The sequence below is a fragment of the Homalodisca vitripennis genome, chromosome 8 (genome assembly GCF_021130785.1).
Source record: "Homalodisca vitripennis isolate AUS2020 chromosome 8, UT_GWSS_2.1, whole genome shotgun sequence".
NCBI lineage: Eukaryota > Metazoa > Arthropoda > Insecta > Hemiptera > Cicadellidae > Homalodisca > Homalodisca vitripennis.
Window position 1 is genome coordinate 121,430,527 of NC_060214.1, and position 16,196 is coordinate 121,446,722.

Sequence of the window (16,196 nt, forward strand, 5' to 3'; positions counted from 1 at the left end):
AAACTAGTCAAATGGAGCAAAGAAACTTTTTTTACAATACGAAACATAAATAAATAAGCAGACATAACATAAAATAGCAGACGCCTGGATCACCTGTAGTCAAGGTTAGAAAAAAAAGAAAATTGGCACAGCTATCGGCCCAGCCACCAGCTAACAAAATAAAAGTGGCAGACGCCACAAGTTTTGAACGGATTTAAAACTTTTTAGTTAAATTCTTTGTATTAATTAAAATTTTAATGCATAATACATGATGGTAGGTACATTATTAGTGCACAAATAGAAGTTAAATAAAAATTTGTTAATGGTAGGTACATTATTAGTGCACAAATAGAAGTTAAATAAAAATTTGTTAAGCATAAACAGAGACTCCCGAAATTTAGTTTTGACATTGAAAAGCTTCTAAGTGTTCAAAATAATTTCAGTATTTGAACTTGTATAGTTATGTTTTAATCATTGCAATTTACACCACGTACATTTTAAAAGTAAAACTAATATCATAAGATTATATGTAACTGAAATATTCACATGTGATTGAATAAATACATGAAAAAATAAAGTGGTAAAGGTATCACAGAAATTTTGAATCGAAAAATGAGCCAAAAGTAATATTACACAGATATGTTGAATCGAAAAAAGAATGTGGTAAAAGTAATGTTACACAGAAATGTTAAATTTAGAATAAAGAATGTGAGTAAAGTAATATTACACAGAAATGTTAATCAGAAAAATGTTTGTGGTTAAATTAACATTACACAGCAATGTTGAATAATAGAAAGTAGATGGATTGATAGTTGTACAGTCGGCTCGAAATAGATTTATTCATCCAGTTAATTTCTTTTTTAGTTGAGTTAGTTTCATGTACATGGCTGCGTAAAAAGCATGATAATATTTTTATAATATTTCAAACATTGAAGGAACATTGTAGAGAAAATCTGTGTTCCTTCAGAGGTGTGTTTCTGTAATGTCTCCTTACTATAAATAACAGATCAAATTTTATTGGCCAGTCTAAAATATAAACATGGCAAGTTTATTTCCTCGAGATATTTTTACCAAATACGAGTGGACGAATGAGTTTCCTAAAAATACCGCCGTACAGTATTTCAACAACTCAATATTATAAAATTCAGAGCTTACAGTTGTCTTGTCGATTACCCTTATATTCTCTTATGTAATATTAGCACAATGAACTTTCGTTATTTTGTAAAGAATTGTAAATGAACAGACGAGATGTAACGAGTACAACATAGACAGTGACATGAGCGACCACAATGTAACAGCAAACTGTCAATAATCATCGTTACCAATGTTGCCAACCCCCGTGTTCGATGTGACAAATTGTGTGCAGTATTGGTGTCATCTCAATTGGGAACATTGTGTACGTAGCACCGTATATTAAAAAAAACTAACTTTACACAGCTCTTAGTGTGCGACTTGTATACTATTTTGGTAGGCGTTGGCTTACCACTTGAGGCCGTATTAAAAATGACATGACTATCTCTCTACATCGCTGTACACACGATATCTCGATAACGAACTGACACATAGACGGAAAGATTTTGCTACTTTAATCATAACCAAGGCTGTTGGTATATCCACATTATTTAGCTGAGCATGATGAGCAAATCATGATTTAACTGCAGCACTAAGTATCTCGCTCGCACGATGTATCTCCTGTCTGCCGAGGGTGAATGAATTTCGTTTCTGCATAAATGGCTGCATGTCTGTCCGCAGATCTCGTGAATGAAAGTATTAAGTTGTAGACTTTTGCATCCATCCTCAGCGAAGGCTTTTATGCGATGCGTGGTATAGAGTACTCCTACCAAGATGTGCCGTTAATCTGTTTATCAGGAACAAGAATAACAATAGCGTTTTATAATATTTGAACGTGTTAGGGAGATGGGTGAGCCTTTGAGAAAAACAGGCTTAAGGAATCCAGGAATAGAATAGTATCGGATTAGGAATACATTTTACTCTTCTAGCAAAACTGTAGTGGCATTTTTACACCTATTATATAGTGTTTATCATTGCAACCAATATAAAAACCAATAACTAAATATATAATAATGTACCGGTATATATATACATATATATATATATATACAAACTAAACATCCGGATGGTCTAAATTTAAGATACGGATAGCAGTATGTATAAATTACACGTTACAATTTTAATTTATAACATTACACATTTAACTACAATTTTAATTTATAACTTTATATTCCTTGTAATAAGCAAAATTATTTACTCTTTGTACGTAATTCAAAATTAGTTTTATTAACATATGATGTTTCTTTTGTTTATTATTTTTTGTTGATATATTTGCTTATTTACCTACTGTATATCTCTTGAAAATGTCTTAAGACGAAAATATAGATAATTTTTATGTTCTTTTCTTCTATTCTTTTCTATTCTTATCGAAGATATATATATATATATATATATATATATATATATATAATATATATATATATATATATATATATATATATGACAGGTATTTGGTCTTCCGATCATATGTTAGTTTGCTTACTTAAACGCATATGTGACAGATACGGCCAAATACAAAATAACTAAATCGGAAAAAGTGAGGGCTCTGTGGTGTAATTGTAGCACATCCACCCGGGAAGTGAGAGATCCGGGTTCGACTCCCGGCGGAGCAAGTAATTTTTATGATTCAATGTTTATTGAAATATATATATTAGGAAGAGTGTGTTAAAACTATCTTAGATAGTTTTTTTCATATCCTAATAATATTATAAATGTTTTTGTGCCTCTGTTTGTTTTGCTTTCACGCGTTATGTATTCAACCGATTTTACTGAAATTTTACATAGACATTCCTCCAGTTCCTGGTATGTATATACAGGTAGACATATTCTTATTCAGAAAATTCCTCCGGGCTAGGCCTAATGGTCTTTAAATTGGCGAAAAGTGCCATCTTGATATCTAAAGTTTTAAAAAATTATTAATTTAAAGAGCCTGTCAAATGCAATCGACTATTCTGTGAAAACATATTTTATTACGGTACAACCGTATGTTTAGTTAATTTAAACACTTTAAATTTGTTTATATATATAAATCGCATGAATTCTCTTAAGAGTATCCATTAGTATTCACGCCGTTTTAGATTTCAGCAATAGGTAAGTACTCGTCTACCTTAGAGCTTGTCCTAAAACATAAGACAATCTTAATATAACACCGAAGGCTCACTCTTAAGCATTTGATAAGAACTATGCTAGATGAAAGTTCGCTAGACTGTGATTTTAAAATAATGTACCAACTCTCTTTATCCAATGTCTCCAATTTAGTTCACAAACCTTTAAAGGGTGCAGGCATTATCTTAAGAGTCCCTTTGAAAACCAGTTAGTTTTTCTAGAGTTTGTTTTGCTCTGGACAGATGGGGATTCCCTTGTAACCACTTGCATCGCAACTTCCAACGATGTCAGCGACTTCTGTTGAGAATTGTAGATCTACTAACTGATTTTATATCTACGCATATTAAAAACATAGTTCTATAGACCTGAACATACCTTGAGTTCAAGGCAAAGTTAACAAAAAAATGTGGCATATTACTTCCCTTTTATTGGACTACACTGCACTGAAGATCATGCAAGCTAGTAACTTTGAAATGTATACCACGAATTTTAACATCGACTGTTGACTACGATCCACCTTAAACATTATCTTTACACCGAGACATTATTGAATGACATTATTGATTTACCAGAAAGGTTAAGCACGTCAACTCAGTTGAATCAACCCTTCCTACCTTAGCTACGTTATGTGTAGAAAACTCGGTTGCTCTCCACCGTGCTTAGGGATCGTGTCTATCACATCGTAGTGCACTCAGTTGTGTATCTGATGAGACAATGAGACTACCACTTCACCTGTTTATAGGTGTCTCTGATGTCGAAACGATGTAAATGTTTCGTTTTGAGCTTCTTCTTCGTCGAATTTCTTTGGATCTCAACATAAATCTCTGAAAATAAATGTGATATCAACGTGTTGTAAACACATGTTTTAAATTTGTCTATTTAATATAATGTGCAATTTATTGTATATTAAGGCACTGCGTTTTATTGATTGAATGATTGAACATATGTTAATACACTCTATGGGTAGACTAGAAGGTTTTATTTGTATCATATTTTTATCTAAAAAATTTATTTTTTAAAGTAGTTAGGATTAATAAATTTTAATTATTTAAATGTTTAATCTTATGTGTGTCATATTTATTTAGAAAGCAGGTCAGTTTAAAAAGTTTAGTAGGTTAATTTAATTTATTAAAGTGCAAAATCAATACTAATGTTCCTTGGACCAATAAGCACTCATGTTCAAAGTAGGAACTATCTATCAAGAATTATAACACAGACATATGGGCAGGTGGACGTAAAAAAACACGATTTCCGTAAGGCCTTATCGGATCTTAAGAAACTATGTTATGGTAAAATAGAGACAAGAAAATAGAGGTAGAGCTTTGTGAGAACATAGAAAAATAATTGTATTCCAATACCGTGTGCTAATTGCTATTGTAATATATCTTATTTCCAACTAAAGACATTAGTCACATTTAATATTTGTAACTATTAATGATCATTTATTAGTAAAGGTAAAAATCCGAAAATGTACACAAGTTGTCTCCTCAAACGTGAGAGAGTACATTGGTAGCGTTGAAATAAATGTATTATAAATCAATAATTTTCCTGTTAATGTATCTAGGGACTCGTTATGTCCAATTAATTCTCTTATGTACACGTACACATTCATTCACTTTTAAAACATTATAAAACAGTTATCGTACTCCTTAATTGTATTTAAAAGTTCAATACTCTAAAGTAACTACATGAGATGTTTTTAGAATTAATAATATTGTAATACACCATTTGTAAATAATACAATTTATTGTATTGAAAAAAACCTACTCTCTAAATACATAATTTATTAATATATTTTCTGTTTCCGTGTAGTTACATATCTAACACATTTACTGTAAACATGCCTCTTTCAACGCGGTTGGATTATTTAATATCAGTAAACGTGTTAGCAGTGTTTGGACGTGGTGTGAACCAAAAAAATAACAAGACCTAAGAATAAATATTTTTACTTCGAGAAACAATTCTATATTTTCTTATTTTAAACCATTCTTTGGTACATTACAAGTTAGTATATTACCATTGTAATACGTATTAGCTTGTGACACATAAAATGATTTGAGCTAATAGTATTAAGCTAAACTAACCAACTACACCATTATTTTAAAAAAGCCTATGTTTAGTAAAATAATCTATGTATGGAATCTATATTGTTCATATATTTATCTGTAGGTATTTACAAAGGGCGAATTGTTTTAAAAAATAGTTTAATACATATTATAAACGTAATAGTTATAACATTTATAATACTAGTACAGTTTTTAACTTTGGAAAAATATACAAATTTAAACAGAGAGCTAAAAATATTCTATCTTGACAGGTGCAAGAATCTCGTTTTATTATCGAACGTTATCAATTCAATCATTAACATTAAGTGGCACTAAACCTTTAACGTGACACCTCCATTGTGTGCGCCAACCACCTTAATTAACTGTTCCATAAAACTATGTACAGATTGTTGATGTTCATTCATGTAGTTTGAATACGAAAGAAGTCTATCAATATTAAGACTGTGGTGAAGTCATCTTGAAAATGGTTGTGAGTACAATGTACGATAAGGTAAAATGGTGTTTTACTACACAGGTCATTGAAAACCTCACGATTAGAAAATCGAGTGTTCTGTTGTGTCCGAATATTCAACATATAATAAAAACAAAATATTAAAATTTAGAATGCATACATTTTTATACTAATTTAGATCTATAATGGATTTTTATAGTCAACATCTGTGGGCTGTTTCAAAGGAAGTTATTACAATACTTTAAATTGAGGTGTACAATATGTATACAATTTCATTGGAAAAAATCAACATGTAATATTTTCTAAAACTAATGATTATTTTTTGTTTTTATGTGACGATTTTTCCTCATTTTTATACAGCGTATCCCTGAAATTGAACAAATTTTTAACGTATTAATTAACGTATTAATATTAATTAACGTATTATTCCAGGACCAAAGACTAACCAAAATATTATTCAATTTTTCTAAATTGAAATAATGACCTCAACATCCGCCAATTTATATTTTTCAAAAGATATTTCTTTATGTGAGAAGGACTAGTTGCATTAAGTTGAAATTTACAGTTAAAAGGGCCTAATTACAGTACAAAATTTGAATATTTTAAAAACTGCATTTTTAAAATGGTGAATTTTCTTTATTATTTAAGCGATAATATCAAAAAGTAATTACAATTATACTTGTAAATGAATTATTCTGGGTAATTAAATTAAATCTCACTCAAATCAAACATAATTGTAAATATTATTTAAACAGTTTTATTTCACTTGTTTACAGTGTGATTTGAGATTTTTGACATTTCAATTTTGTTAACAGCCTTACAGATTTATTAGCAGTCCTATTTAGATAAAGTTTTTATTTTTTTTTTACATTACAAGTATTTTTTATTTGTTTATATTACAGTCCAAATAAACTTAAATCCTGCACTAGATAAGGGTATAATGACCACTGTTCAACAATATACTTTTATAATCAGATGATTAAATCAGCTGAATCTTCTGGCTCACAAACAGTGCTGTCATAAAGTTAAAATATATGTTGTTTAGGATTTTCTGCCTTATCTCTAACAAATTTTACTAAATTGGTTATCGTTGGATTTTTGACTGAATTTTCAAACTAAAATGCAATAGTAGAAAATGTTTATCTTATATTATTTGTATATTATAATATTCTACCATTGTTTAAAATAAAACTTTAAAACATTATTAGTTATACTGTAATTAGGCTTTTATGCTATAAGACTTTGAACCTAATTGTTACTTATTAGAACAAGCTGTTACAAATTCGTGGCCGTTCAAGTAAATATTGAGTTTAAAAAGGTTTGAATATTGTATTTTGATATGTCTTTGGTCTAATAATAATGCCTAAAAAGATTAAATATTGTTATGGGACTCTCCGTCTATTAACTTAAGGTACTTGTCTTCCATCCTTAAAAATCAATCCATTAAATAAATCTATTCCTGTTAGCTATCTCGTGTTTAATGACAAATATGATTCACTTTCTGAAAGTTAGCGAACACTAGAGGCTTTACTCGAGGAGCTTGAAAAATTGAATATATGTCTTTCTGCCTATCTGTCTCTCAGTACGAATTCTCTAGGAAGATCTGGAGTATAGGTTTGAAATTTTAAATGAAGCAGAATTTCTACATTGCCAGCATCAACTTCGATTATAGTGCACGTTACTCCTTAGGTTTGCTGGTAGTTAACTAAAGTTTTACTTCGGTGTTATGGTTAAACATAGCAGCAAGAAAAGCTAACATGTTGGCATAAAAGATTTTGTATCAGAACGATTAAGTATACAAACTTTGGATTAATAAAAAACCCCATCCCTCCAACACAGGTTCTGATGAGTTCAATGATAATGCATGTACATCCATCAGATTTGGTTCCTCATCATTAGTTTTATTACTGTAAGCTGGCACAATTTGCCTTTGTCTACTGGGGTGGGGATGTAGACATTTATTTTCTGTATCATTATATCTACTGGATATCTCAAGAATTAGATGACCCATAAATTTGAAATTTTAATTACAAACGCAGCAAAGCCTGTTACAAGAAACGTAGGGTAACGTATTCCTTTTAAGCTAGTTCAATCAATTTAAGTAGTATTGTAAACAAATAGAACTAAATAGAAAAAAGGTAACTGGATAAAATCTAGTTTTTTCCAAACTAGACGTTACTACCGGTTTATGTATTGTGAAAATTAGAAAATTAGAGGTAGATAATAAGTGAGCCAATCGCCGTTTTGGAATTGTATGCTGTCCTATTTCCAAATGTCAGACACTATATAATATTTAAGGAATAGCGGATCATATTACTTGCTAATTAATAAAAATTAAAATACACTTTTAAAAACTAAATGACCTTTATTGACCATATTAAAAAAATAAACAAACACTTTTCAATTTGAACTTTATGAATTAAATTAACAAACATTAGCTTATAAAACTAAACTTTTTCATACAGTTCTTATATTAAAGTCACCAACACTAAAATTAAAGCGCGCTGCTTTAAGATAACTTATAGTTTCAATGCATTGCAGAGCTTTCAATAAGTAGATACCGATTGGGGGAACATTATTTAGATAGCACATTGTAATTACTTGTGTAAAGATCGTTAACGATGTCTAGATACATCTCTTGGTCATCGCTAGCTTGGCTGCGCCATTGTCTGTGGTGGCACAGCAGTGTCCGCTCTCTGTAGTGTCTGTCGGTGACGCCCAAGTGGAGACGCTGAGGTACAGTCGCATGGAGCTAGCAGTAGACCTACTACGTTCTGTAACCTCTCAGGATCCGACGCAGAACGTATTCCTCTCACCGTACAGCATATTCTCGGCCTTCCAACTATTATTCTTTGCAACTTCTGGCTATTCTGAGAAGATTATGAGAACATTTCTTCATATACCTCATAACCTGGTAAATTATTATTTCATATGCGCATTGTTCATACAAAATGCAGTCATCATAATAAATAGAAATATTAATTAAAGGTTTATACGTTTATATTTTCTTGATATTAAACAGAGATACTACTTTTTTCGATTTTTCTGTAAAAATATAAATTTTAGTATTTATTTGTACAAAATGTAAAAAAATAAAATTTTAAATTTATTACAGACGATATTTTATGTAAGGGATAGTTGGATTTTAAACATTTCCATTTTTTCCAAAAAGCAAACCTTAAAGTTTCGTGCTTTGGAATACGTCCTCTTTTTCAGATGCAAAAAATAAGATAATTATAAGAAAGGATAGCAAATATTTAGTGATGAATATGCCAAGGTTTCATTTTTAAACAAAGAGTTATTGATTTTTCATTGCTCAGATTATACGTCACGAATTTTGACAATTTGATAAAAGTTTTATATTTTGCAAATCTGGAAAAATATTGTTCTATTTATGTTTTGCCATTTTCATCTGTTGTTACTAGTAAAATTGTTAAAATCGATAGAAAATCCTAATTAGATATTAGGACCATGGTATGAATGATTTTGTCAAGAGTCGACGTCTATCTATAGATTTAGTATAATCAATCACTACCACTAGCATAAAATATGAAAGAAAAACTTAATAAGTAACAAATAAATAAATGTTGGCACTAAATTTAAGTTTTAAAAGTTAAATGTTATTCAGAATGCTTCAGAAGTATATTATGCATATTTTTAAACACGTACATTGTTTTCAGACTAAAAATGATGTAGTTGGAATCTACGCCTTAGACAGACAACAAAATGAGCAGAACTACACAAATGACTACGAACTCGACAGCGCCAATAAACTCTACATACAACAAGACCTTGACATAAGAGATTGCGTAAAGCACATCTTTCCAAAAGAATACTCTACTGCAGACTTTAAAAATGATTTGGAGTTATCTCGTAAAAATATAAATAAATGGGTAGAAAGGCAGACAAAAAACTTAATTGTGGATTGTATACCAGAAGGATTCCTAGATAAGAACACATCACTACTAATGGTAAGTTGTAGAGCTGAAACCATCAATATCGTGAACTATTTTGAGAGCAAATATGTGACTCTTTGATTCACAGAATTTCACACTCATCCAGTCTTTGACAATTTAAGTGCTGTTTATTTGTAAAGTACTAAATATTTTTATAATTAGGGTTCGAATAAAATTTTACGGTCAATACTTAAACCGTTTCTGTAAGATAACGGTCAAATTATAGATTTTAAAATTTCCCTTTGCAAAATAATCCATTTTATTCTAAATACATAAATATTAAAAAACTTTTCCGAAATTGTGCAACATACTAATTGTTATCAATGATCTTTCCTAATAAGTAATAACTGATATATATAACAGAATCACTGTAAAGTTTTGCCAGTTATTCCTAGCAGGACCTTATCGCTTTGAAGGTGGGAACTCTGTCATATAACATTAAAAGTATGGTGTTGATTTGTATTATTGACAAAAAAGTTTTACTTTTACTAGTACATTAACTAAATGTATACTTATTTAGCAGTTTCAAAATGTTCTGTTACCTCTTCGTATACATGCCGACAACTCCATGACAAAGTATATCCCAGATACTGAGTGGTGTGATGAACATACACATAATTACATAGTACACTACTGGTAACGTAGCTATTTTAAGAATAAATGATTGTGATAGACGATCAAAATACCTTACCTTACAGTATATATTCAACTATATTTTGTAGTCCAGGTGTCTCTGATGTTCAAACGAAGAAAAAGCTTAGTCTTGGGCTTCTTCGTAAGCGACTTTTATGGAACTTTTCAGACAAACATGATTCCAGAAGTCAAGGCTGTGATAGCGAAACGAATCCACGTCAACATTCACAATTTACTTTCAGAGTTACTTTCTTCGTGAACAGTGTATTTATTACACTGATATATAGAAAAGCATTAAAAAATTAATGAAATGATCATTGTGAATTGTTATAAGGTGAATGCCGTGTACTTCAAAGGGTTATGGAAGTCAAGATTCAATAAAGATAAGACTTCCCCTGAATATTTTCACATGGCTGATGGATCTAGAAGACTAACTGAAATGATGAACACACAGAGTAGTGTCAGAGCTGGTGAGTTGTGTGGGTTCTAAGTACGCGGAGATATCTGTTTCTAATATGAGACATGTGCGTAATATGGGATCGAATTATAAGAGAGGTTTTTTATGGTACAACTAATCCTCCTGTATTGGTTCCATCTTAAACATTTCAGCACTTAACTCTTGTCGCTTATGTGGACCATGTATGCCCTAGTATGTTAAACACATAGCAAATATGCTTCTTTGCATCATCATTACTCGATGCAAAATGAAGAAATCTATTAAGCCTGTTAAATCTGTTAATGTAATTTTTACACTTCTGCTTCTGACAAGCATGTTTTAGCAACCAAAAACGTTTCCTCTAGGCCAAAAATCTACGGCCTAAACAGTTTTGGCAGTAAATGGTGATAATGACTTAGTTATATTCCAAAAGATTGCTCAAATCTGGGTCTATGAAATGCTCTTATGGCTGTACGTAATTTTAAATCAAATCAAATTTGTATAGCGTTATATACGACTATTTATCAGATATTACAGTTTGTTGTTAAAAAGGATTTACGAGGAAATATTTTTGGAACAAAACAGTGTGTGCTTTTTAGTAACCCTGAGCACTTTATTGTGTACGCCAGCATCAAATGCGCTTATAAATTTAAAATAATAACCAGAATATATATATATATATATATATATACGATATATATATATATATACGAGTATATATATTTATTTATAAATAATTTTGCCATTCAAAAATATTTCATTAATTAAAAACGTGATTGCTAATCTATACGAATCTGTGGACTGGCATTTAGGATAGTTATCTATATACAAAAAACTAATTTCAATTAGTTACATAATTTATTACTTAAGTATTTATCCCGATTATCAATGATCTCTAATTTGTTAAATTCCTCTCCAACCTGAATAGCTGAATAACTATTCAATATCGTAAATGCGTACGGAAAAATCAATGCGGTGAATAGAAAAAAATATGTAGAGATAATGTCAAAGTGTTCATTGTTATATACAATTTTAACAGTAGCTTAAGGTAAAACAGAGAAAAAAACAGTAATGTGCCTCAACAATTCAATACTTCCTAAATTAAAATCGGTAAAAACACAAAGACTTCTATACCGCAAACCGGTATAAACAATATTATTCAGAAATACTGCTGCTGGAACTTAATAAGAATGTTCCCCTTATACCGGAAATAAAGAAATTTTCTCCTACGCCGTAATAGGTTTCCCACTCTTCCGTATGTCTGTACCTTTCTGCATCGCATCGCAATAAAAAAGCAAACTTAACAATGGCACTTAAAATATCCTAAACCGAAAGTAAATTAAAAGAGAAGGAAGAATACACTCTTGACTAAATTAGGTTTCAGAAAGCTACATACTTTTACGGTTGTTTGATCAGGGATATAACTAATCATCAACTTTACTAGGACACTGTTAAGTGAATTAAGCGACTCGAAATTCGCTTAATTCGAGTCGAATTAAGAACACACCTCTGGACATGTTCTTCATTGGGCTACTATAAAAACTCAACTATGCCACCGTAATTAAAACTTTAACCTTTAACTGCCTATTTTAAAAAATTAGAAGTCAGGGGTTTGTGACCGAAATAGGTATCCTAGACCTATGTATTTGTATTTTCTTGATCGAAAAATGAGCAAACCTCGCTGCGGTGTCATAAATATAATTAACTAGCAGTTACCCACGGCTTCGCACGCAATTTTCTGTTGAAAAACTGGAACAATATATCTATGTATTCTTTTTCTATGACATAATAAACAGTCTAGAGATAATCAATAGTCACTCAAAGCTATTTCCAATCTCCTGATCCAATTTAGATTTAAGTTTAAAGAAGAGGTTTGGGATCCTGAAGTCGTAAAGTGAAACAGTTTTTATAAGATTAGTATTTCCCTCCCACATTCCATGATAATTTATTGAAGTTCTTCGATGGCTTCAGTAACAATACGAGTTAGCCTTTTTATCCCAATGACGAAAGTGTATCGTACAACTAAAAAGTTGCTGCGGTCAATATGGGTCTGTTCTGGTCGTTTAAATTCAACCCCGGTGTTTTGGCATAATAAGTCGCCCGCCATTATCTTTTTATTTTCATTAGCAATGTAAACAGATGTTTCAGAAAGTTTGTCGAATTATAGCTTTCAACAGCTGTTTAGTGCCAGTTTAATTTGAATTATGAAACGTTATTAAGTTTCATTCTTATCATAAGATTCGAATGTAAACAAACTAATTTTTCAATTTGAATTCGACTTTATTTGGTGAAATGAATGTGTTATGGGTGGTAAAAAGCACTCTAAATGTTAATTCAGACCAAAAGCTATACCTGTTCCAAATTTCAGCACAATCCATATAGCAGTTTCAGCGTGATTCGAGGACAAACCTCCAAACATCTAAACATACAAACATTCAAATTTTCGCATTTACAATATTAGTGGGATGTAAACCAAGAATCCTCACGAGCAAAACTTAAGTATAAGAGTCATGTTAAACTTTGATCCTCTTAACCGTGACGCTGCAATAATATGTACCTTATATATCCCTACATATATTTGAAAAATGGTATATGAGTCCATCATGTTACATTACAAGTGCTTTTACTAATTAATATAAGGAATTAAATGTAGAAAATTGCGTTTTAAGCAGTGGGTAACAGCTAGTACTTAAGAGAGTAGCAATATACTTACATTTACATAATTATGTAGGTGCAAGTAAAATTCAAATACTTAAATTCTATAGAAGACTAAAAAAACATACGAAATATTATAAAAATAAATGGGGTTTTGGAACACATATATTCTAATACGAGTATAATGGTTATTAATTACACTGTAAAAATACATAAGCAGTAGTTTTTATTTATTGTAATATCGACTGTCCCTAGTAATTTACCAAATAATTAACTAACGTCAGAAGTTATACACAACACATAATATCAGATATTTTATATTTGTTTTAGTATTTTCTAGCAGTTATGGAATACATGGTCTGGAGCTGCCGTACGAGGGAGATGATATCAGCATGTTCATAATTTTGCCTGAACAATCTCATGCAACAGCAGTACAAGATTTACTGAGGTCATTAACTTATGAACGTCTAGAGATGATTCTAAGTGAGATCTTAGACAGCCCTCTGAAAAAAATGGACATTACTATTCCTAAGTTCAAAACTGAGAATAAATATAATCTCGTACCGGTAAGTAAAGCAATACCGATAAAGAGAGCATTTGCTACCATAATGATAGAGGCCGAAGACAAACACTCGATAAATTGTCGACTTTCCAAAAGCATCAATATCCATTCTCTATTTTGCATAGCACTTAGCTTTATGCAACACAATCTATGGAAAGACGTGGTGGTTATTACACGATTAATATCTTTTACTAAAATTTCCTAAGGTTATTTTATAGTTATAAAGATCCTTTTTAATTACTGACCAAATATCATTATATCAATAGGAAGTTGCCTTACCAGCAGCATATGATACCAGTAGCAATTTTTTCTAGGTTACAAGGAAAGCTATTGTTTCTCAGTATATTAATTATTAGGATGATCATAGTCATCAGTCATCTGGTATGTTATGATATCTGTTTTAATATAATGAAAATACCAATTTATTTTTCAGATTTTAAAGGATTTGGGAGCAGATAAGTTACTTGAGTTTGTCGACCTCAGTGACTTTGTTAAAACGTTTAATGATTTTAAAGTGGATAAGGCCATCCACACCGCCAAAATTGTTGTAGATGAGCAAGGCACGGAGGCGGTGGCTGTTACAGTAGTGAAGGCAACCAAGACCCGTTCATATATAAGGGAACACTATACAGTATTTCGAGCAGATAGGCCTTTTTTGTATTTTATTTATAATACTGTAACGAGGACGCTGCTATTTTCTGGTGTTTTTAACTCCCCATAAATACGCATAGCCGTAACAAATTTTTATAATTATGTTTTAACAGAGAATATTGTAAAAGTGTATATGAATGTAGATTCATGAAAATTCAATTTTAGCAAATTATTATTGTAAATATTGTTGTTACGCTCATTATTTTATTAACACTTGAAGATGGATAAGATTTTCTGTGAAAATATATGTTAACTTCACAAAAATGTTTTTTATTTTTGACCCTTTCTTATATGCATACCTATATTGTGTTACAACAATTTAAAGGAAGACCTATATATATATACAGGTTGTACATAAAGTCCTGCACTGGTATAATATATTTTCTGAACGATAACAGATAAATGAACAAGATTTGGTACATCAACACTACACCTAAAAATCTACTTTTTGAAGGAACTATCAGTTTTCTGTAATATCATGGGGACGTCCCGCAAGGAGTCAGAAGTAAATCTTAAATAGGAGCATAGGTCAATATGCACATCATTTTAAAGGACTTATCTAGCAGAGTTTAATGCCGCAAACCGCACTCAAAAAGATTGATCCAGTACAAAATGGCGGCTTTTGAAAGGTTTTACTTGGTTACATTTCATTAGTAGCCATAACCCCGGTAAATCAAAACTGCAACCAAACGAATACTGCAGATAAATACTACATTATGATTGTCAGTTGTACAGAAGTGAATTATGACGTTAGTTATCCTCAAGGGTTACAAATTTGGTCCTAATATATTGGTAACGGGGAAAACCTGATAACAGTAACAATTAGAAAGCTTTTATCTCTGTGTGCAGTTTGGACTTTCCTATTAGCCAGTCTATTCATAGTAGGCTATTCTAGTTTTCTTGTTTTAATAGTGCTGTCCAACCTTTCTATCAGTGCGCTTTAGTACAAAAGAGTTTGTCGTATTGCTTGTATTTCTTCAACTACACTATGTCGCTTGACGAACGTGAACGTATAACACTTCTTATGATGGTTGGTTGGGGAAACAACAGACGATCACACGAGGAAGCATGCCATTTATTTAATGACTACTTTCACGAGAGGCAGCCAATTTCTAGAACAACTGTAGGGAGAACTTTTCAACGCTTTATGGAAACAGAAAGTGTTTCCGATCGTCATAGGTCAGGAAGGCCCGCTACTGCGACAACTGAAGACAACTCTTTAGATGTATTGCAGTCATTTATTGAGAACCCGCAAGAGTCCCTACGCTCAGCAGCACAAACTCATGACATCTCAGTTACGTCCGTTAAAAATATTCTGAAAGGGTCTAATTTTAAGCCTTATAAAGTTCATTTGGTGCACGAACTCAACGAAGATGATTTCAATCGATGTATAGAATTTTGTGAAACTATGATGGCCAAAATAGATGGAAAAGTAAACAGACACAATTGCCGTTACTGGAGTAGCGAAAATCCTCACTGGATGCGGGAGGCACATACGCAGTATCCACTAAAGGTGAATGTCTGGCTTGGTGTGATAGGTACCCAGTTGGTAGGTCTTATCTTTATTGAAGGAAATTTAAATGCAATATCATACCAACGTTTGCTAGAAAATGAAATTACACCAGCACTT

At 31.3% G+C, this 16,196-nt stretch overlaps 1 protein-coding gene across 3 annotated transcripts; it reads left to right on the top strand.

The window, feature by feature from the left end:
* Positions 1-5,574: 5,574 nt before the first annotated feature.
* Positions 5,575-14,828, top strand: LOC124367174 (serine protease inhibitor 88Ea-like). 3 transcript variants are annotated; one of them, XM_046823824.1, is made up of 6 exons: positions 5,575-5,691; positions 8,303-8,587; positions 9,354-9,644; positions 10,597-10,732; positions 13,684-13,919; positions 14,349-14,828. In XM_046823824.1, the coding sequence occupies exons 1-6, from the start codon at positions 5,686-5,688 to the stop codon at positions 14,634-14,636; spliced, it is 1,242 nt and encodes a 413-aa protein (XP_046679780.1). In that variant the 5' UTR covers positions 5,575-5,685; the 3' UTR covers positions 14,637-14,828. The 3 variants fall into 3 exon arrangements, with proteins under 3 accessions (XP_046679780.1, XP_046679781.1, XP_046679779.1); XM_046823825.1 differs by having other exon boundaries at positions 5,612-5,688; XM_046823823.1 differs by having other exon boundaries at positions 5,622-5,712.
* The last annotated feature ends 1,368 nt before the right edge of the window (positions 14,829-16,196 follow it).

Excerpts from the sequence above, each read along its gene's own strand:
- LOC124367174 (XM_046823823.1), top strand. The coding sequence starts at position 5,686 with ATGGTTGTGAGTACAATGTACGATAAG. Across the intron at positions 8,588-9,353 it reads TTCATATACCTCATAACCTG|ACTAAAAATGATGTAGTTGG; the intron begins GTAAATTATTAT and ends CATTGTTTTCAG. Across the intron at positions 9,645-10,596 it reads AGAACACATCACTACTAATG|GTGAATGCCGTGTACTTCAA; the intron begins GTAAGTTGTAGA and ends AATTGTTATAAG.